Genomic DNA, 21809 nt, shown 5'->3' with positions numbered 1-21809 from the left:
AGCATAATAGAAATAGTAAGAGAAAATACAAAAAACACAAAAACAAATACTGCAAAAGTCAAGAATCATACATAGAAAAAATTGAAATAAAAAAATGATATATAAATATACAAAATAAGTAAATGAATAAATAATAAGTTGAGTTGTTTTCCAGGAGCGTAATAGAAATAGTAAGAAAAAAAAAGTACCGCAAAAGTCAATAATCCAATTTATGAAATAGAAAAGTTTACAGTAAGAAATAACTGAATAAATAAGTAACTAAGTAACTAACTAATTAACTAACTAACTAACTAACTAACGAGCTAACTAACTAACTAAATAAATCTGTTTTTAAATCGGAAGGTGTTATAATAATAATAATAATAATAATAATAATAATAATAATAATAATAATAATAATTAAAACTGGAATATTTTTTCTCTTCAAATAATTTAACCACCAGGGGCGATAATGATATATTAGGAGAAAGATATTGGTGTTCAGGTTGTTTTTTTTCAGATGATTTTGTCATGGAATGTAAGTTATAACAGACGCCCTTTATTACTGTTTAAAAAGTAAGTAAGTAAGTAAGTCAAAATTGTGACTTTAACTCACAAGCAAACGTTAGTTACGATTTCCGAAACTCTGGAAATTGATTAAATGAGAAGTACTTGAAGGTAAGTAAATAAGTTGAGTTTTTTTTGCAAAAGTCAAGAATCATACATAGAAAATAGAAAAAAATTACAATAAAAATGTATATAAAAATATGCAAAAAAAAATATGCAAAATAAGTAAATAAATAAATAATAAGTTGAGTTGTTTTCCAGGAGCATAAAAAAAATTGTAAGAAAAAAAAAACAAGTACCGCAAAAGTCAATAATCCAATTTATGAAATAGAAAAATTTACAGTAAAAAATAACTAACTAACTAACTAACTAACTAACTAACTAACCAACTAACTAACTAACTAACTAACGAGATACCTAACTAACTAAATTAATCTGTTTTTGAATTGGGGGGTGTAATAATAATAATAATAATAATAATAATAATAATAATAAAAAAAATGACAATATTTCAATAAAAAATATTATTTTTTCCCTTCAAATAATTTAGCCACCAGGGGGCGATAATGATATATTAGGAGAAAGAGATTGGTGTTCAGTTGTTTTTTTCAGGAGGTTAAATTCAGATGATTTTGTCATGAAATGAAATTATAACTGCCCCTCTTTATTACTGTTTATGCTCATACAAAAAAGTCTTCCTTCAGTTATAAAATTGTGACTTTAACTCACAAACGATTTCTGAAACTCTGGAAACTGATTTAATGAGGAGTCCTTGAAGGTAAGTAAATAAGTTATACATAGAAAATAGAAAGAAATGTACAATAAAAAATTATATATAAATATGCAAAATAAGTAAATAAATAATTAGTTGAGTTGTTTTCTAGGAGCATCATAGAAACAATAAGAAAAGTAGTCAAGAATCATACATAGAAAATAGAAAAAAATTACAATAACAAATTATATATAAATATGCAAAATAAGTAAATAAATAAATAATAAGTTGAATTGTTTTCCAGGAGCATCATAGAAATAGTAAGAAAAAACAGTACCGCAAAAGTCAAGAGTCCAACTTATGAAATAGAAAAGTTTACAGTAAAAAAAAAAAAATAGCTATGTAACTAAGTAACTCACTAACTAACTAACTAAATAAATAAATCTGTTTTTAAATCGGGGTTTGTAATAATAATAATAGTAATAATAATAATAATGATAATTAAAACTGACAATATTTTTTTCACTTCAAATAACTTAGCCACCAGGGGCGATAATAATATATTAGGAGAAAGATATTGGTGTTCAAGTTGGTTTTCTTCAGATGATTTTGTCATGAAATGTAAGTTATAACAGACGCCCTTTATCACTGTTTAAAAAGTAAGTAAGTAAGTCAAAAGTAAGTCAAAATTGTGACTTTAACTCACAAGCAAACGTTAGTTACGATTTCCGAAACTCTGGAAATTGATTAAATGAGGAGTACTTGAAGGTAAGTAAATAAGTTGAGTTTTTTTTGCAAAAGTCAAGAATCATACATAGAAAATAGAAAAAAATGACAATAAAAATGTATATAAAAATATGCAAAAAAAAATATGCAAAATAAGTAAATAAATAAATAATAAGTTGAGTTGTTTTCCAGGAGCATAAAAAAAATTGTAAGAAAAAAAAAACAAGTACCGCAAAAGTCAATAATCCAATTTATGAAATAGAAAAATTTACAGTAAAAAATAACTAACTAACTAACTAACTAACGAGATAGCTAACTAACTAAATTAATCTGTTTTTGAATTGGGGGGTGTAATAATAATAATAATAATGATAATAATAATAATAAAAAAATGACAATATTTCAATAAAAAATATTATTTTTTCCCTTCAAATAATTTAGCCACCAGGGGGCGATAATGATATATTAGGAGAAAGAGATTGGTGTTCAGTTGTTTTTTTCAGGAGGTTAAATTCAGATGATTTTGTCATGAAATTAAGTTATAACTGCCCCCTTTTATTACTATTTATGTTTATGCAAAACAGTCTTCCTTCAGTTATCAAATTGTGACTTTAACTCACAAACGATTTCTGAAACTCTGGAAACTGATTTAATGAGGAGTCCTTGAATGCATCATGAGAGAGGCCACCGACGCAGCAGCAGCAGCAGCTCTACCTCTCTCTCTCTGTGCCTCTCTCTCTCTCTCTCTCTTCTCACCGCTGCTGACGTCCTCTCCTCCTCTCCTCCCTCTTTCTCTTGTCACTGTGCTGTTTTGTCGGGAGGTCGGAGGAAAGGGGGGGTTCCCGTTTTCTTTCTTTTTCGTCGCAGAATTACCGGAGAGAACATAATATCTCCGTGTATCCGCCGCTGCTGCTGCTGCTGCTCATCTTCATCCCCATCTTCATCTTCATCCGGGCGACCAAAAGCAGCCGTTGGAACCCAAACCGCCCGACTGAGAGGCGTTAAAGGGCGGAGAGGAAAACCCGGAGACTGAGAGGAGGAGGCTGAGCACATCCGATCCGCTGCTTTCTTTCTTCCAATTCAACCGCAATTCTTCTCCGGTTGTCTTGTAATGTGCTCTCAGACGGTTCCCGGTTGTGTTTCCGTGACTATTCCTCCGTGGGAGCCGTCGTTTTGACGCTTAAAACAGCCTGTTTTTCTCCTCTCAGCTCGGTGGTCTAACGGCTGTTTATTAAAACCCTTTCTAACGGTTAACCGTTGGTGACCACCGGGATTGTTTAATATAACAAACCGCCGAAATGGTACGATAGAGTCCAGGAAAGTGAGAAGCTAACTGACTGTCGGTGGTTCTGCTCAGTCTGGTTCTGTGTTGGTACCAACAACACCAGACAGACATGAGCTGGATGCATCTTCACACATCAGTTTAACTGTCTTGTGCTGCCTTCAGGGACTGTGACAATGAGGATTGTATGTGGTTTTTTTTAAACTCAATCTGAACACAAACCTTTATTTATTATTATAAATATTATTATTATTAATAATAATAATAATAATCTCCTGGACGACGAAGATGTCTTTACGCACAGCACTGCCTGGGAATGAGAGGAACCCAGATCATGTAAGTATAGATCATTTTTAAAAATACAGTTTTTTATATATCACCTTCAGGAACAGATTTTGTAGCTAAAGATAATTATTATTATTATTATTATTATTATTATTATAATAACCCTAACCCCTCCCAAACCCCCCTGAGATTAGTCTGCCATGTGCAAAGAGCAGCTGCAATCAAACAAGGCGACACTAATCTCCACCCAGCTCATTTGGGTTGCAATTGGACACAGAATGGAGATGAGGATGAGGATGGAGGGAGATGTGGGTTGTGTGTATTACATTAATTACACATGCACACATTTAAAAAAAGATCTATCCAGACTTTCACCTCCACCTCCTTTCACCCTGTCTTCAGTGCACATGTTTGTCTTCAGCTGATCAATTGGGTTGATATTGGACACACAGGATGGAGATGGGGATGGGGATGGAGAACATGGGGAGGGAGATGTGGAGTCGTGTGTATTACATTAATTACACATGCACACATTTAAAAAAAGATTATCTATCTAGACTTTCACCTCCACCTCCTTTCATCCTGTCTTCACTGCGCATGTTTGTCCTCAGCTGATCAATAATTGATGCATCTGATGCAAGCCCACCCAGCCCTCTCCACACCCTCACCCTCCTTTTCTCTCTGCTCCTCCATCTCCATCTCCATCACCATCACCTCACTTCCAGCTCTTCACCTTGTCTCCCCCCACCCCTTTCCTAAAGGCAGCAGCACAATAATGCAAAATCTGCTGTGTCAGGCTAGCCTGGTTTGTCCTGCTGTGTGTGTCTGTGTGGCAGACACAGTGTCTGGGTTTTTTGGGGAGACAGGAGGACTTTGAGTTGAGCATATTACAGGATTTCTCTCTCTCTCGCTCTCTTTTAATATCCCTTCACCACATATTGACATCAGTAGTGCTGCTGCACAGAGAATCCCCACCTTTTATCTCAAGGGCACCTAGCGTGCACCAACCCTAGCAGCCTGAAATACTCCTTTTGGGATTTGAAGCTTTCACAAAGAGCTACTTCCGGTTTGCAGCAGCTGACAAAATACAGAATACTTCCGTCCTAAAAGGATATTTAAAGGATGTCGTCACAAATCCCAGCCCCTGAATGTGGTGTTTAGATTGTGTATTGTGTCTCGTGATATTCTCGTGTTAGCTTTGGCTTTTCACGTTGACCTTTTACCACAGCGGACGAGTGTGTTGAATTTACGGCATATTTTGGGTGGTGACACTTTAACCCAAAAGACTGAAATGTAGTTTCCTGTCCTGGCTGCAAGGCTGTAATGTAGGTTTTGAATAGTAAACCAGATGAAAACCGTTATGTAAACATTAGGTCCCTATAAGCTCAGGGGCATTTACTGTATTCATTTTGAGTCCCATGAGAGACGCTGCCACCTTTCCTTACCAGCCTTGCCGTGTGATTTTTGCCCGTGCTCCTAACAGTTAGGTGTTTATTGGCCATTTCCAGGAACCAGAAACACTTATAGAGGTGGCAAAATCCATGAGGTATTTTTGATCTTTTTATATGAACGTGTTGTGGATGGTTTGGACAGTTTATGTCAGGCCACACCCTAATGTAGGACTCCAAAAAAGTGACGCTGCGTTTAGATGGAGCCTTTTTATTCCAATAAGAAGCTTAGTCATGACAACTCCCTTTCCAGTTACTTAAATTTTTCACAATATCACTATTCAAATACTGAGCAGGCTTTTTTCTGCCACATGGTGTTTAGTGGTTACTGTGAGATGGCGCTCTCTTCTCCTGTTTCGTAACTGCAGGAGTGATAAAACAGTTTCTCCTGAGTAAAGCAGAGCAGTAAACCAATAACTGTGCCTATTAAATGCTAGATGCAGTTTCATGTCTGTGAAAAGTTTGCTCGTGGTTATGACAGAACTCTTTTTTTCTCACTGTGAAAGCAGGACAAGTTAGCAATCATGTAAATAAACTAGGGCTGTCAATCGATTCAAATATTTAATCGCATGATTGTCCGTAGTTAATCCATATTAATCGCGTTTATCTGTTCAAAATGTACCTTTTAAGGGAGATTTGTCAAGTATTTAATGCTCTTGTTATCGAGCTATTACATCAGTCCCACTGCTGTGAAATCAGTAGTTTTTTCTCTTCCCAGAACAGAACTGGTGATGTTTAGGTGAGGTCCCCCTCCTTGTTATGGTGCATTGAGACCAAGCTGGTAGAGGAAGAATCTTTTCTAAAAGCAGTGCAGGGAATAAACTATTTTCCTTTAGAGCTGAACAGCAGAATGATTGCTGTGCTGGCTCAGTCGCAAGCCACTCTTGTTAGCAACCTCACCATGGCAACAACAGGGGGTCCTCCATATTACCCCGTCCTCACCCGCCCTTGTCCATTTTCTACAAACACACACATGCACAGACCGTCTTCTACATATGAGAGGGCTGGGACAAATGATCAGTACGCTTTCTTGTGATATGTTACCGGCCACAATACTGTGTGATATGTTCTCTTATGACATTTTCTCTGAACTATTCAGCTTTCTGGCACTTCTTCTTGCCAGTTTGTGGCATTTGAATGATGGCTCGTCGTGCTCATGTTGTTACTGTCAGGCTCTATATGCACTTCCGTAGTTGGAAGGTATAATATAATTAAGATGCTCACAACTGATCTGAGCTATTTTGATCCAAGAAACCATCTCGCTACTCTCTCTCTCTCTCTCTCTCTCTCTCTCTCTCTCTCTCTCTCTCTCTCTCTCTCTCTCTCTGGCGTCAAACAAGGCTGAGGTCTTACCTTGCTCCTTCACTTAGCTTAAGAGCTATTTCAATCAATCAAAGACAGTGGATGTAGTTTCATAACCTCCTGCAGAACAGAGACCATCATAAACACGGCGTCACACAACTCCACCCGAGATATTTATCCTCCCGTGGTTTTTGTCTTCATTATCACTGCGTTATAATTCAATCACAGCAGATGACATGACAGCCAGAGCTTTCACACCAGGATCCACAATTTGCATGTTCGTACTCTCTGTTCCCTCCATTGCCTCTCTTCTGGTGTTCAGGCTCTCACTTCTCCTCCTCTTGTTACCCCCTTTTACTTCTGACTCCATCAAATCCTGTGGATCTCAATATATTCGGCCAAACTGATAAATCGGTCTACCTCTACCTTAAGCCTTTTAGGTGGTGGTGAAGCTTGAAGTTCAGAGCTGGAATATAGTCAGCAAAGGTCCTTAGTATAAAGCAGGTATGCATGTATGTCTGCTTTTTGTTGCTGTACTGTGGGAATAGACAGACTATTTTGCTTGGGGCCAGTCATGAGCTTTTATCTGTGTGTCTGAGAGAGAAAAGAAAGTCCTGTAGTATGAGTGGGTGAGTGCTTGTGCGCACATGTACAGCTGTGTGTTCTTTAGAGTAAAACCTAGCATGTCTTTCTGTATGCCACCGCGGGGCAGAGCAGGGCTTTTGTGTTCCCCCGGACAAGCGAAAGATTCATGAGCTCGCTGTCCTGACTTGTTAGCCGAAAGCTGGCGTCCACCTCTGACGTCCCACACGATGGTGTTTGTTTCACCTAGAAACACACCAGCGATTAAACAGCTCCAGGCTTTTAATCATCTAGTTCACTGAGGCCAACTCAGCCATGTATAAAATTAGGCGGGTTGATATTCGATGACCTATTTTTGCTTATTACATGTATTAGCTTAACCCATCTGAAATGTTTTTGGAGTTATGGATGCAACAGTAGCCCAAAGGTCAGAGAAGTGGGCCAGTTGCAGGGACATTTCCGGCTTAAATCCCTGGAGAGGTGATTGAGTTACCATCTGTTTAGCCTTAACAGCCACTACCAAGGTGCCCATGAGCAGGTCGCTGTGCTCCCAGTAGCTTCAGTGATACTTGTCAGTGGACAAACTGGTAGCACTGAGCAGATTCAGCTGTGAAAGTGTGAATGTGAAGCAGGGCAGTGCTGGGAAAGGAGCTTAAGAGATTTAGCAGATCTTCCTGTAAATGGCTTGCTCAAGAGCACAGCAGTGGCAGCTTTTTAAGGGGAATTTCAGTATTTACTTTCCCTGCTTCGGGAAATAGTGTCTTTATTCTGCTTAATTGTTGTGGATTGACACATGCTCTGCCCTCTGATATTACATAATGTATCTCTAAGCGAGACGATTTTCTATAAGCAACTCTATATATACTGTATGACTGTGTGTGTTTGTGTAAAGTCCTTTTAGCTGTCCAGTTTCTAACATCTCTCTGTAAACCAGCTAGGGCTGCAACTAACCATTATCTTCATCATCAATTAATCTGTCATATAATTTCTCGATTAATCGATTAGTTGTCTGGCCCATAAAATGTCAGAAAATGGTGAAAAATAATGATAATTTCCCAGGTCATCAATTTGCAAAAAGCCCAAGACGACGTCCTCAAATGTCTTGTTTTGTCCACAACTCGGAGATAATCAGTTTACTGTCATATAGGAGTAAAGAAACCAGAAAATATTCACATTTAAGAAGCTGGAATCAGAGAAGTTGGACTTTTTTTCTTTAAAAAATTACTCAAAATGATTATTTGATTATCAAAATTGTTGACTATTAATTTAATAGTTGACAACTAATCGAGATAACAAATGCATCTCTAAAGCCAGCCAAATGTAAAAATGAAATCAGAATTGGCTTTTTGAAGGTTCAAATGGAAGGAACCCAGTATCCCATGCAGGGTAAAGAAAGAGGCCAAATCTTAATGTGTTGCTTAAACTCTTATTTATTAAACTTTATGGGCATATAATACAAATGTACCTGCCATGTCAGCACAAATTGTTTTCCTGCCAGCTTTTATGTAATTCTGGTTAAAAGGTTGGTCAGCGACCGGTGCTGAACAGGTGGCGTTTTCTGGAGATCAGGCTACCGTGTGAAGGATGACACTGTTCACAGAGCCCCTGTTAACTGCCCAACACACACACACACACACACACACACACACACACACACACACACACACAGTCCCCTGCAGACAAGCATATTATCGCACACAGATACACACAATTACAAAACCGAAGCGGCTGACGAGCATAAAGGACACTGAGAGGCTCACAGTCGGAGCACACAGTCGGTCCGTTGTGTTCATTGTGTAACGGGGCTCTTCTGCTGCCCGGCTCTCGGGTGTCGGCTTTCTGTCCTCAGCGTCTCTCCTCGGGCCTGAGCTGCTGCAGTTTACCCATGCAGGTACAACATCTGCTCTACCTGTTACCTTAAGTGTGTTTGCGTCTGTAGTGTGAGTATCTTGTCGGCTCTGCAGCTCTATGGAGCTTGAATGAAGATTATGACGGCAATGTCCGTATTTATTTTTACAAATCTTAAAGGGACTCAATGTAAGAATGAGAAATTGTTAACAGTGACACCAGTGACAGGCAGCGTCCTGTTGCTCGCGCTTGTGCTCGCACTACGTAGACGCGAACGAGCAACGGTCAAAACAGTGAGGAGACACACACGAGACTGAACGGGATAGACAGGCATCATGTTGATTAACGTTAGCAACCTTAGCCAGCTAAAAGCACAATATCACTATATATTTCACATGCTTGGCAGTAATGATAGCTCACCAAGCAAAGGTCCCTCCATGAATCAAAGGCCTGGCCGATGTTGATCCTAGTGTTAACTTTTCCTGCTTCAGCCGAGGAGTTTGTGTTGGAGTCTGAGTTGTGGTGGGGGCATTTGTTTGTTGGCTTTGGTGGACTCCATTTCTAACCGAACGTTAGCTATGGTTGCACACTGTTAGCCACACTGTTAGCCCTGTAAGCGGAGCTGGCAATAAAGGCACTCACTAGCACGGATGATGTTGCATCCGTTGGATTTTCCTGGAAAAAAAGTCCTACATTCTTCACACAGTCTACAGGCTGATAGAGGAAACTCAGGAAGTCATGGAAGGTCTAATATTTAGGTTAGTTTACAACCTGTTCACACATTGGCAATAAAAAACGATTAAAAAACATTTATACCCGAAAAAACTTACATACAGTCTCTTTAAGTGTGTTTGCGTCTGTGTAGTCAGCTCTGCAGGTTCTATGAAGCTTGAATGAAGATTATAATGGCGATGTCCGTGTGTATATATATATCTATATCTATATATATATAGATATAGATATATATATATATATATCTTTTACAAATCTTAAGTTGTAGAAATTTAAACTCCAGTTGTCTGCATTTCCACACACCTTTTTTTCATTCATGCCACTTGTTTTGCATAAATAACAGATTGAAGTATCCATATGGTGCCTACATACGTTTCATCAGCTTTTCTTTGTAGCCACTGCCTGAAAGCTGAGTCCCTTAGCGGTGTACTTGTACTTCATGTTTCATGTTGTTTTGAAGCTGTATGTGATAGAGACAGCATCACGTGTGTGTGTGTGTGTGGTAATGTTCTTGTTAACCAGAGGAAATGTTGCATCATAAACAGCTGTCACTGTTTTTGTCCATTAGCTGCCGCAGACAGGAGCTCTGCAACAAGAGAGAGTCTTTAGCAGAGAAGCAGAGACACAGAGCCTGAGATATGGTCATTTTCTCAATACTAGCATTTAGCTGCTTTATCAAATGTGTAATGGCAGGAGAGATGGTAGTACACTGTAGGAGCCGTCGACTGCTGTGTCATGACTTCCTCTAACAGTGACGTCTTAATGGCTTCCTGCAGCAGACGGACTGTGATCTGAATCAGCAAAACCTTGTTGGCCAACAGTCTTGGTTCCCCTTAACATTTTTGTTTCAAAACAAATAAAGACGTATTTTCAAACACTAGTTTACTAAAATATCTAACATGGAAATGACTTGTTTCAACCACTTAGTGAGAGGAACTGCACTAATCCTCATCTGTGAAGCAAAACCAACCATTACATTTCATTTAACAGATATTACCAAGCAGGTCTGTTTTCACAAAGAGTTTTTCGACGGACCTCACCATGGCTTGACTTTTCAGACAAATTGCTTTGGGCACGAGGAAGAAAACTAATTATTGTGAGAGGTTGTTGCAGACTTTGTCAGTTTTTGGCAGACTGGACAGAAACAAAGAGTGTGAGCTGAGAGAAGGTTAGAAAAGGGAGTGGTTGGAAGGTGCTGAATGCATATTATGCAGTGAAATGAATGAGAGGATTTCACTCAAATGTTATGAATATGATTTGGAGAGCAAATTGAGAGTAAAAGGGTAAAAACTTGTGCTAGTAAACACCAATGGCATGTGTCAGAGGCGACTAGTTGTCTGATTCAGTAATGTTTAGAAATCCCCTGAAAGCCAATCAGTCGAATCATCATCCGTGACCCAAAATTCTTGAAGTCCATTCGTTGTTTCTTTTTAAAAGGCAAAATTCACAGTTTTGTGATCTTGTAAACAAATGAATCATAAACGCATTGGTTGTATAGATATGAATGGTGATGACGCGGCAAAAAAGTCACACCCAAGCATGGTAAACAAGGCGGGGGTCATTGTTTCAATACGGGTCAAGTGGTTTGCCGACATCGCCACAGACCTCTGACGCACTGAGGATAGTTCGCCCCAGGTTGACAGTAGCGCCGGGAACCCCGTCCCTCCTCGCAGGGAGAGAGGGCGCAGCGAGCGCCATGACTCCGGGAAGCAGCGAGGTCTGGGCGACGGGTGCTGCAAAGCTCGCGGCCTGAGCCGCGAGCCACCTTCACCTCGGGCCTTTCCAAGCCGAGAGCCAGTCAAACTTGGAGTAACTGACAGACTTTCTGGTTCAGCTTTGACCTACTGTGCTTCCCATGGTTGCGTGCAGTGAGTCATTATTACAGACATTATGGGTGTGCTCATTTCTTTGTTTTATCTGTAAAGAAAGTGCTCTGATAAATTAGCTAAACTGGGCTTGTTCACAACTTGTCTGATCATCTGACTGCCCCGTCAGTCTTCATTTTAGGATCCCATCACAGCAGTTATACATTGTTATTATTACCAGTAGAAATGACGGCCTAAACTACAGTCTCTTTGTGCAGTCTGTGGAGGCGTTTGAAAATGTACATCTCCGAGCACGCAGTGGGTTTATGGACCAGATCATTACAGAGAGAAGAATCCGTCTGTGTAGAGACGGAGAGAGAAACCGAGGTCTAGCCAAGGAGTGACTCAGCTCTCTAATCCGCTGCTGTTGATCCAAACAGAATAAATCTGACCCTTACTCAGCCTGCTCTGATGATCACAGCCCTGCAGTGAATGATATGCTGAGTAACGTGGCAGATATCCAGAGAGGCAAACAGAAAGAATCTCTGTGTGTGTGCACTGTACAGACTGAGGAATCCAGTTACACTTTGCATACTGGAGCCAGATAATGTCAGACTGGAGGAGGGAGGAGGCAGGAGCCTTTAACCCACAATGCTGGGTCGTTTGTCCTCTTCATCGCTGTGTCCTCTGGCTCATGTTGGCAATAATATTTAGACATTTTCTGACAGAAGTTAAGAAAATCATGACGGTTTTGTTTCTTTTTTTTAAAACCACTCCAAGATTCAACCAAGGGAGCATCATGGTGGCATTCATTCATTTATTGTTTATATAGGACATCTTGTACTGTACTGTGTATTACAGCCCAATCGCACGAAAAGGCACATGGATGGTATGATAATATATATAATAAGTAACAATAAGCGTGTAATAGGAACGACCTTCTTCCTTTAGGTGTGTCATTTTTTTAATGCCATGTAGTCTGTACTGACTGCAATGTAATGACGTGGAATAAAAGAAGAGAAAGACTGCTTATGTCGAGCGGGACTGGACGGGTCCAACAAATACAGGACACATAGTATTTGAGACCGATGTTTTGTTCGGAAGTGATATTAGTGAGGTTTGTCACGTGTTTTCTGTACTTATGTTACGTTGTTTCTGTATGTATTTTAGTTTATATACTTAGTTTAAACCAAATCATAACGTTTTTCCTAAACCTAACTAAGGGTAGTGTTTAGAAGGTAACCCACAAATTGCAAAATCTGATCTGAAATCTGCAAAAACTCTCTTAAGACTTGCTGCCCGATGACCTATCCTAACCATAACTATTCAAGATCAACCTTAAAGTTTCGAGGTCAACCTTAACTTATTTATTGGTTTCCCCAACTCGCGTGTTACCTTCTACACACTATCCTAACTAAGTGGTTTTGTTGCCCCCTGCTGGTAGGCTACTGCACCTTCATACACGCGTGTAATATTCCCACCTCGGCGATGCAAAATGTGACACTGACTGACACGCTGTCCTCTGGTGAACCGGTGGGTCTTTTACACACACTTTGGTGTGATATCGGCTTGTGTATTACCACTTACATAAAAAACAAGGTAATCTAAAGTTAGTGTCAGCCTGCCTTCGTCTGCATTCACAACAGATCAGGCTTTGCGGCGATTCTCAGCAGGGTTGTGTGGTGGTGTGGGAGAGTCACTTTAATGGCCCATTAACTGCGCCGATTAACGTCTTTTGTTTCCTCATGACTGGGTTGTACAGCTCTGGATCGCTGGTTACGTGATTGGCTACTGCAGCGTTTCTCGAAAAAGTCGATTTTTGTTTCTACTTTACTGCCGCAGGCCGCCTGATCTGGTTTGAATGCAGCCTTACATCCACAGGGTGCTTGATATCCTCTAAATGTTCACATTCAAGTTGATTTAATGATGAATTAAGCCCCTAATAACTGCATTTAACAGGCTGAGGAGAGAAACCTCCATGATTGTTTAATGTCATGAAAAACTCCAACCGTGGTGATTATCATGTTATTACATGAACTGCAGTGTTTTTTTTTGTAGTGTTGGAGCAAGTTTCCTGACCTCAGGGCCCGAGAAACCCATTCCAAGCCATGATAACATTTCAGAGATGCAGACTTTGCAAGTTTCATGAGGGAATCAAATGAGGATCCTCTTGAGTGAGATTTCTGAAAGGTACCTCTACTAGTGGTGTTGTATTTGGCATGTAGAACAGAAGACTGCGCTTCCAGTACAGTAAGAACAACACAATTGAACCTGCCCCGGGGAAATATACAGTACATGAGAGGAGCCTTACAAACTGGTCTGACTCTCAGTCCGATGGTTATTGGTAGGAATCTGAATGAGTCTGTCAGCTGCTGCGTTGCTTGAGCCGTCCGCAAGTTTTCTCCATATAAAAGCAGAAGCAGCATAGTAGTAGTAGTAGTTACAGATTATTAAGAAGCGTTAGAAAGCTCATGTTCACTACAAACGGTGGAAAATCGTTTGATTTTGGTTTGTGCAACAGTCTGTCATTTGCACTTCCTCTAAAAGAAAGTCAGTTCTATTAGCAGCTTTTGGTTGTTAATTATTGTGAAATTCAAAGACATTTCGATCCAGCGTGACCCTCTTCTAATTCTATACATGTATTTCTTTCACTCCCACATTTCCTGCTACTCTCCACCTTCTGTTTTCTAATAAGTGCTACAAAAATAGTCATGAAAAAATATTCTTTGCAAAAAACTGATAATTTCCTGCGATAAAAGTAAACCAAACACGATGGTGGTGACACCGCTGTGGTGGGACTTTGTTAAAGTGTTATTGCTGAAATGTTTGAGTAAGGTTTGCGTAATATTTTGGCTTTGTCAAATCAGAAATCAACATTAAAATAATATGTGTAAGACAGAATACTTGTGACTTACAGAAAGGTTTTATGTGGTCGGACCTGAAGGTGGAAGAGATCCGAGCCTTGAGCTCCGGAGGCAGCCCCGCTATCATGAGGTTTCTGTGTGATTATAGACAATGATCATTTTTGTGGCTTTTTCTGTGTTCTCGTGACTGATGCTGGATAATAATCGCTTGCAGATTCACTCTATTATATTTTCGACCAGAATTGATTTAATCAGACTGTATTACTTTATTCACTAAGTACGACGGATTAGGGCTGCTCGATTATGGTAAAAGTCATAATCACGATTATTTTGTTCAAGATTGCGATTATTTAACACGATTACTCATTGACTTTGGAAACATCGTATATTTAGAAAGAAGATATTGCACATTTTAAAGTGAAATGCATCAATCTGGTGCACCTTGAGGGCAACATTAAGAAGCTCTATGAAGAACTTTGTGCTCTAGTAAACAATTGAATTAACACATTGGTTGTATAGATATGAATTGTGATGACATTGCAATAAAGGGACACCCACAAAGCATGGTAAACGAGATGGGATCGGGGTTTCAAGAAGGGTCGGGTGGGTTGGTGACATCGCTGCATACCAGTTCGCCCCGGTTGACGGTTGTGCTGGGAGCGACCTTTACCCCGGGCCTTTCCAAGCCGATTTAGAGCCGATCGCGGCGCACCGCCACGGAGGAAATGCACCTGGCGAGTGACCGTCTCTGACCGACCAAGCGGGGCGAAATGAAAGACGATGCGCTTGATTTATAACACAAAATGGCATGCGGCAAAATATTCGTTTTATCTTGATTATCTTGTTTTCATAACTGTTAGAAGCCAATAAAATAAAATTTGATTAATCGTCCAGCCCTAACTGATATCCAGTATTTTTAGGGATTCAAAACTAGTGCACATTACTGAAAACTAAACTTCCAGATCACATGAACGTTAGGAGGAAATCACGACTTCAGCAGCTGACGGAGCCTCGGCTCCAGAGTATCCGACAGCCTGTCTGTCACCGTCACTGACATGTTGTTCCGGCAGCTCCCTCTTCCTTGAGCGGCCTGCCAGGAAACGCTCGCTTGAGTGTTGCAGGCAGCGCAACATCTGACACTTCTGCTGTCATTCCTGTGACATCTCTGTCTCCAAGACAGGAAGTGACGCAGGTCAAGTTCATGCAGCATCCTGCTGCTCTTGACACGTCCTCCTGATGGATGACTGAGATGTGAGAACAGAAGGACTTACTGAAGATTTAGCAGAGATAGAAAAGAAGACTCTGTTGTGTGGGTCGACAAACCGGATATGTCAAATGTGTATTGTCTCTATTCAATATATATATATATATATATAAGATCTTTTTATGATGTTTAGTATTTGACAGTAGAGAGCAACCAGAGAGAGGGGATGCTGTGAGACGAGGAGTCCCAGTCGGACTTAAACCGTGGAAACTGTGGTTGCATGAGAGGCATGTTCGACCAGAAGTATGCCTATCCAAACTGAGCCAGTGGTTTTGATTTTTAAAAAGATGTAATTATAGGCTGGCATGTACAGTAGGTGTAGAGCAACATTGTCAGTATAAAGCTACAGTGGTAAAAGACCCTCCTATGAATTGGTGATGGTTAGTGAGCGCATGTCTTCTCCAACCTTCAGGTATGAGCTTTTTGGTTTGGATCTCTTTTGCTTCGAGCACTTCGACTTCTTACATCATGTAAGTTGAATACTCGCTTAGTCAGAATTTATTCGGCAGAGGCGTTTCCATATCTCATTTACAGCATCAACCACCGAGCGTAAAACTGTATTTTTGCAATTCAGAAAGTTTTATCATATTTTATTGTTTCTATACAGCTTCAAAATGTACATACAAATATGTGAATGTCAACATGGCTACTGACCACAATCTTACAGTTTTGTTCCTTTTTGTTTTTTGTTATTATGAGTTACCACAGACCGAAACCGTACAGACGCGACATCAGCCACTGAGTTACCCACTCGTCCTTTTTTTCATTGTCAACAGTGTTATCTCTTTGTTGTGTTGTGCAGACAGTGTGTCTGCTGTGCAGTGTGATAGAGGAGGTAGGTGTGTGTCAGAACACGCCGGTCTGAGGCCACAAGGCCGAGAGCCGCAGCTGCTATATAGAAAGGAAGAGGAAACTGGCACTGTGGGTCAATGTATGTGTGTGTGGGTGTGTTAGCAGGGCGGAGGATGGCTCAAGGTTACGCCATTCCTCTGCTGGGGACCAACGTCACACTTCCTGTCTTTACTCAATACCTCCCTAACAACAAACACACACACACAAACACACACACACACACTCAGACGTAGAGTACATCCAGGCTGCAGCAGCGGGACGCCTCCCTCAGGGCGTGGTCCATTGTTTGGAAGCGTGTTTGTGTTTGTCACGCTGCAAATCTTGACGTTGTTGTTGCCTGCCCGCCCTTCACCGCCCCTCCAGCTTCATTTAAAACCACGATAACAGAGCAAGAAAGAAAGAGAAAATCGATCTCTTTTTGCATGTTTAGTTATTTATGAGTCCATAATCCCGACATTAATAACATTTAAAAAACTCATACAGACTGCAAGTGATATGATAAGTATTCCTGTAGCTTGGGAATGATTGTATATGGCAGAGAAGCAGCATGTAAAATAACAAAAAACTGTTCAATGAAGATTATTTTCAGTTTATTTAATCATTAGTTTGAAGTACAGAAGACGATTCAGTCTAATCAGGGACATATTCAGAGTAGAAGAACTGTATCACTAGATTCATGAGAGTTTCCATTCATGCATTCATATGCATTGTTATCCAGCTGTACACGCCCACACAGACAGACCAGCATAAGAGCTGCTGTACTGTAGAATAGCTGAAGGAATGCCAGACATATTTTACCTTACACTTATTCTTTTGTGTTAATTATATCTTGTGTAGCTCTCTAACTCATGATATCTCTGTGATGTGCCTCGGGGGGTTAAATATTTCTTAGTTCATATATTGGATGTGACCACCGTGCTGCAGATCCACTTTGACAAAAATATTTTTCTATATTTGAAAGATGCAGATGGATCAGATATTGTGCTCATGTTTACCTCCCTGTACGGCCTGTTCACTGATGTTTTATACTAGGGATGCACCAATACCACTTTTTTCAGACCGAGTACAAGTACTTACATTTGGGTACTCGCCGATACCGAGTACCGATACGAGTACTTCTTTGTGCTTAAGACTCTCATTAACAGCCAGCTTGAGGGTGTGAGCGACACACGGCAGGCTGGGGAGTCCCGCATACGAGGCGGTGCGCCACGACCGGCTCTAGGTCGACTTGGAAAGGCTCGGGGCGGAGGTGGCTCGCGGCCGCAGCTTTACAGCGCTCCCGGGGCCCCCTGCTCCCGGTGCGACTGTCGAGTCCGCCCCGGTCGACAGTCGTGCTGCCAGGGCGGGGCTCGGCCCACGTAAAGGCGCCAGGGGTCTGTGGCGATGTCGGCAACCCACCCGACCCGTCTTGAAACACAGACCAAGTAGTCTAACGTACGCGCGAGTCAGAGGGTGCAAACAAAACCCCGTGGCGCAATGAAAGTGAGGGCCGGTGCGCCGGCTGAGGCGGGATCCCGGCCCAGCGGGGTCACCCACACCATCGGGGAGGTGGAGTGAAAGTAAAATGGTATCGGAACCGTTTTGCGAGTACCATCAGAGAGGGACTAAGTTAGTGTTGGTGAGTCCAGCTCTTTGCTGGTAATGAGGGCGTTCAGATTTAACTGTAAGAAGGGAACCAGACACACTTAACCTGACTGAAGAGTAGAATCCATCTGCAGCACCTGAATTTAGTCAAGCTGATCTTTCTTCTCATTTGCTGCTTCAATTTTTGTTTTATGCAGTTTTTTACATAAAAATGTGCAGCTCTGATAAACTAACCTTGCACGGCAGCTGGATTCTCGCGATGTCCCAAGAGCACATAAACATAACACCGACATAAAACTGCTACTACCTTAAGTATTCCCTTTTTGTATTTTTTTTTACAATACTCTACAAAACTCTTGGGGTTCTATTTTGAAGGAAAACTGACCTATTTTTGCTTGTGGTTAAATATCAGCAGAAGGACAGATTTTCATCTGTTTTGCTCAACACCCTGCAGACGTCATGCCATCATCTAATCTAATCTAGTGTAATCCGAAAAAATGGTGGAATTTGTCATTGATTTATGTGCAGAGACATTTTAATGGAATAGTTTCTTTTAGTTCATGTTGACACAAGGGCAGGTCGTTCTATTCCATCAATGAGGGTTGGCTGAATCACAGAAACACCTCTCACCATGATGCAATATAATTAAACTGCACCACAAACGTCAGCAACCAAAATAAAGTTGAGTCAACAGCTCTCTAAAACAATTAAAAAAAAGCCTTCATGAAGGGAGGATTTATTGCAGGGCTGTTGTTTTAGACTGCATTAGTTTTAGCTAGGTGCACCTAATAAACTGGCAACTTTATTTCGTATGCATCTTGGACTTTAGCTACACATAGAGCACTTTATATCTCTATATGATCCAACTTTTGAAGCTCGGTTTACTCTTTTTAACAGGTTGTTTCTGAAGGATTTTTACAGGTCGTAGAATCTCTAAGCTGTGTTAGAAGTGTGTCATGTTTCAGCTGAAGTTGAGACTTGATGAAAAGGGGTGTTACACAACGACTATAGCGTGTTCAAAGATGTGATGTAACGATGATGATGGTGCTGCTGATGACAGGTTGATCGTTTTCCGTTTCACGTCATCTGATGATCACGCTCACATGTTTGTGTATTGTTGTTGAAATGACGTCAAGCTTTCATTCCTATCAGCCACACAAGAATTTAATTACATAATGACTGTTTAGTCAATGGCAGCAGTCAGCTCTCGGACAGTATTGCATTGTGACTAGATTGGTTTATGCCGTTAATGGATTATTATAAAATTCACCCAACCTGGTCTCACGACATTACACGGACATTCAGCGTGTCATGAGTACTTGGGCCGACCCGAATGCTTCGATGCATCGAAGCTTCAACTGTTGCCATGGTAATCGACCTCCAGATCAGTATTCGAATGCTTCGTTTTTAGTTTTTTTTAATATATATATATACAGTAAGTATGTAATAATAATGCATAAATCCCCAAATAGCCCATGAAATAAGGAATAATCCTTCATCATTATTCATTATTCCTATTCAACATGAATTATTAGTAGTTATTCCCTGACGGACATCTCTGTTTGTTATGTGTAAAGGTGCGTATGTTTAAATTAATGCGGCAGCGGCACTGTCCCGAAGCTTCGAATACCTTTGAATATTTCTCACCGAAGCTTCAAAGCCGAAAAAAATGGAATTTGGGACAGCCCTATGCATTTTAGCCTTTTTGCGTGGACTTTTATATAACCGCTTTAAAAAAATGAAACGATTTAAATTAGATTGAGAAGGAAGGCAGATCAAATGGCGACCGATATTAAAAACAACTGTGATTTTAAAATGATTATTAGATGTGTTCAACCTCAGCGGCAGACTCGGAACAAAGAGTTTAGGACGGCGTAGCGAGTTGAGATGCAGGACATCGCCACAAAGAACGCATTTCTCTCAGTTTGCAAGGTGCAGCTAGTTTGCTGAATGTGCAATCCCACCAGCCCTCCATCCATCTTCTATACCAAATGTCACCCTACATCTATAATGATGTGGAGGGCTTTCACCTCCCTCCACTCCCCCCACCCAAATACCTCTGCTGGCCCCAGCCTGCTGCCAATAGAGACCCCATCACACCTCGCCCAACGCAGAGGCCTCCTCCTGAATGAAAGTGCTTGGTAATCAGAAGGAGTGGGTGAATCGATGGACTACGCTCCTTGAAAGGAGTATGCATGTATGTGGGACGGGGGGGGAGGTGGAGATGGGTGACGGAGGGCAGAATGAAGCTCAAACTGATGTGAGGTCGCTGAAAATGAAGATAGCGGCGCAAGACAAAAGAGAGGGCGGGTCCAGGCGCGGAGAGGAGAATAGAGGGAAGGGAGGCAAATTGATTTGTCTGGGGGATGGGACGAGCCAGGGGAGAGAGAAGAAGGGGTGAATACATGGGGGAAGGGTGAAGAGGAGGTGAAATGAACGTGGTGGAATAAATTGGGAGTGGAACATATTCTGCTGGGTGGCTGTAGTACTATGAATGTCTTTATCCCACAAACACTTCCTTTAAAATCCCTGAAAGACGCTCAAGTGGTTGCTTTACAGTCTCATTGTTGCTCATGACTTGTTCCGTTTCAGTTTTCCCAAACGCAGAAGTCTCCATGGTTTGACCCTCGATGGCTGATATATATATATTTTTTAATATTAATATTAAGTTTTCTGGTGTATCGATTCATGTTAAAGGGATAGTTTGGGTGTTTTGAAGTGGGGTTGTATGAGGTACTTATCCATAGTCAGTGTAGGTCGCCTAAGCCACCAGACTCCATTGGAAAAAAAACTGTAATTTTGGGGGTGGCTGGTCTACCGCTGCCTCGATCGGTTAGTTAGTTTGTGTTATTGTGTGACTTTGGTGAATCTGAACTAACCACAAGTCACACAATAACACAAACAAAGTAACTGATGGAGGCAGCGGTAGACCAACAACCCCTGTGTTCTGCAAGGTAAAATTACTGTTTTTTTCAATGGAGTCTGGTTGATTTTGGCGAGAGGCTTCAGTTCCCCGTCAGAAACATAGACTGTATAGCTGTCTCACAGCAAGGTAAACTGAGGAAAATATTCTAAATATAGCGTACACTTAAACTGATCTCAAAAATGACTCTAACTGACACAAGCTCTGTTTTTGGAGACACTTTACCCTTCTTATCCTCTTTTCAAATAATGGCGCTTTGATGCCACGCTGAACTTCACTCATTCCCACTCTCTAATTTTGACTCATTTAAGGAGCAAAATGCTATAATCGCAGCTGTCATTAAGGAGATCAGCATGCTGCAACACTGAAAAACTCAGTAAAGTTCAGTAAAGAGAGGCAGGTTTTGATCTACTTTAAAGCCAAAACAGATCCATTAAAATATGTCCGGATTGGCTTTGATACTTGCCACTAAAACTTACTACACATATCAGTTTTGTAGAAATGTTTACCTTGCTTTTTTACATTGCTCTGTGAGTTTTAACATTAGTGGTAGGTATTATATATCAGTATTATTGGTATGAAAGCTCTGAGCCTGTGCACAGTTTTCCATGTGTGTGCTGGAGAATCATTTGATCGTGTGATCTCACCGCTGTGTTTACCACAATGGGTGCATTTCAAGGTGATGTGGTTTTATCTGACTTCTGATCTGTGTGTGTGTGTGAGAGAGGGAGTGTAGTTCTCATAGTGTGTAAATAGAAAGTCATTGTGCTGAGGGTTTGTCATGAGTTGCACGGTTTCTCTTGGGACTCTCTATTTGGCATTTTCTCACAATAATACAGTGCAGACTATATATTTTCACCTATATCTGACCTCACCGCTCGCTTTGTGTTCAAGGAAGAGACAGGAAAGACTGGAAGAGTGAGGTGGGATGATGTGACCCTGAGCTTTATTTAAAGGTGCTAAATTCAATATCCAGAGCATTAATATAACAGCAAACAGCTATTGTCTATGTAAAGATATAGAGGAGTAATGACTCTCGGATTTCAGATTGGAA

At 40.7% G+C, this 21809-nt stretch overlaps 1 protein-coding gene across 9 annotated transcripts in view; it reads left to right on the top strand.

Moving 5' to 3' along the window:
- LOC141771154 (MAP/microtubule affinity-regulating kinase 4-like) overlaps positions 1-21809 on the top strand; it is a 71510-nt gene that overhangs the window by 3073 nt on the left and 46628 nt on the right. For 4 of the 9 annotated variants that reach the window (XR_012594683.1, XM_074641122.1, XM_074641125.1 and 1 more), the window contains exon 1: positions 2673-3602. The exons of 1 other annotated variant lie outside the window; for it this stretch is intronic. Coding sequence is in view for 7 of the 8 variants with exons in the window: in XM_074641122.1 (XP_074497223.1) it covers positions 3555-3602 (48 nt within the window). In the remaining variant the exon portion in view is untranslated. Of the gene's footprint in view, positions 1-2672; positions 3603-21809 lie in introns of those variants that run through there. 4 more of the 9 variants (XM_074641124.1, XM_074641130.1, XM_074641127.1 and 1 more) reach the window with 1 other exon arrangement.

This window comes from Sebastes fasciatus, chromosome 7 (assembly GCF_043250625.1).
Source record: "Sebastes fasciatus isolate fSebFas1 chromosome 7, fSebFas1.pri, whole genome shotgun sequence".
NCBI lineage: Eukaryota > Metazoa > Chordata > Actinopteri > Perciformes > Sebastidae > Sebastes > Sebastes fasciatus.
Note: the sequence above shows the minus strand (reverse complement) of the source record. Positions and strands in the feature narration are given on the sequence as shown.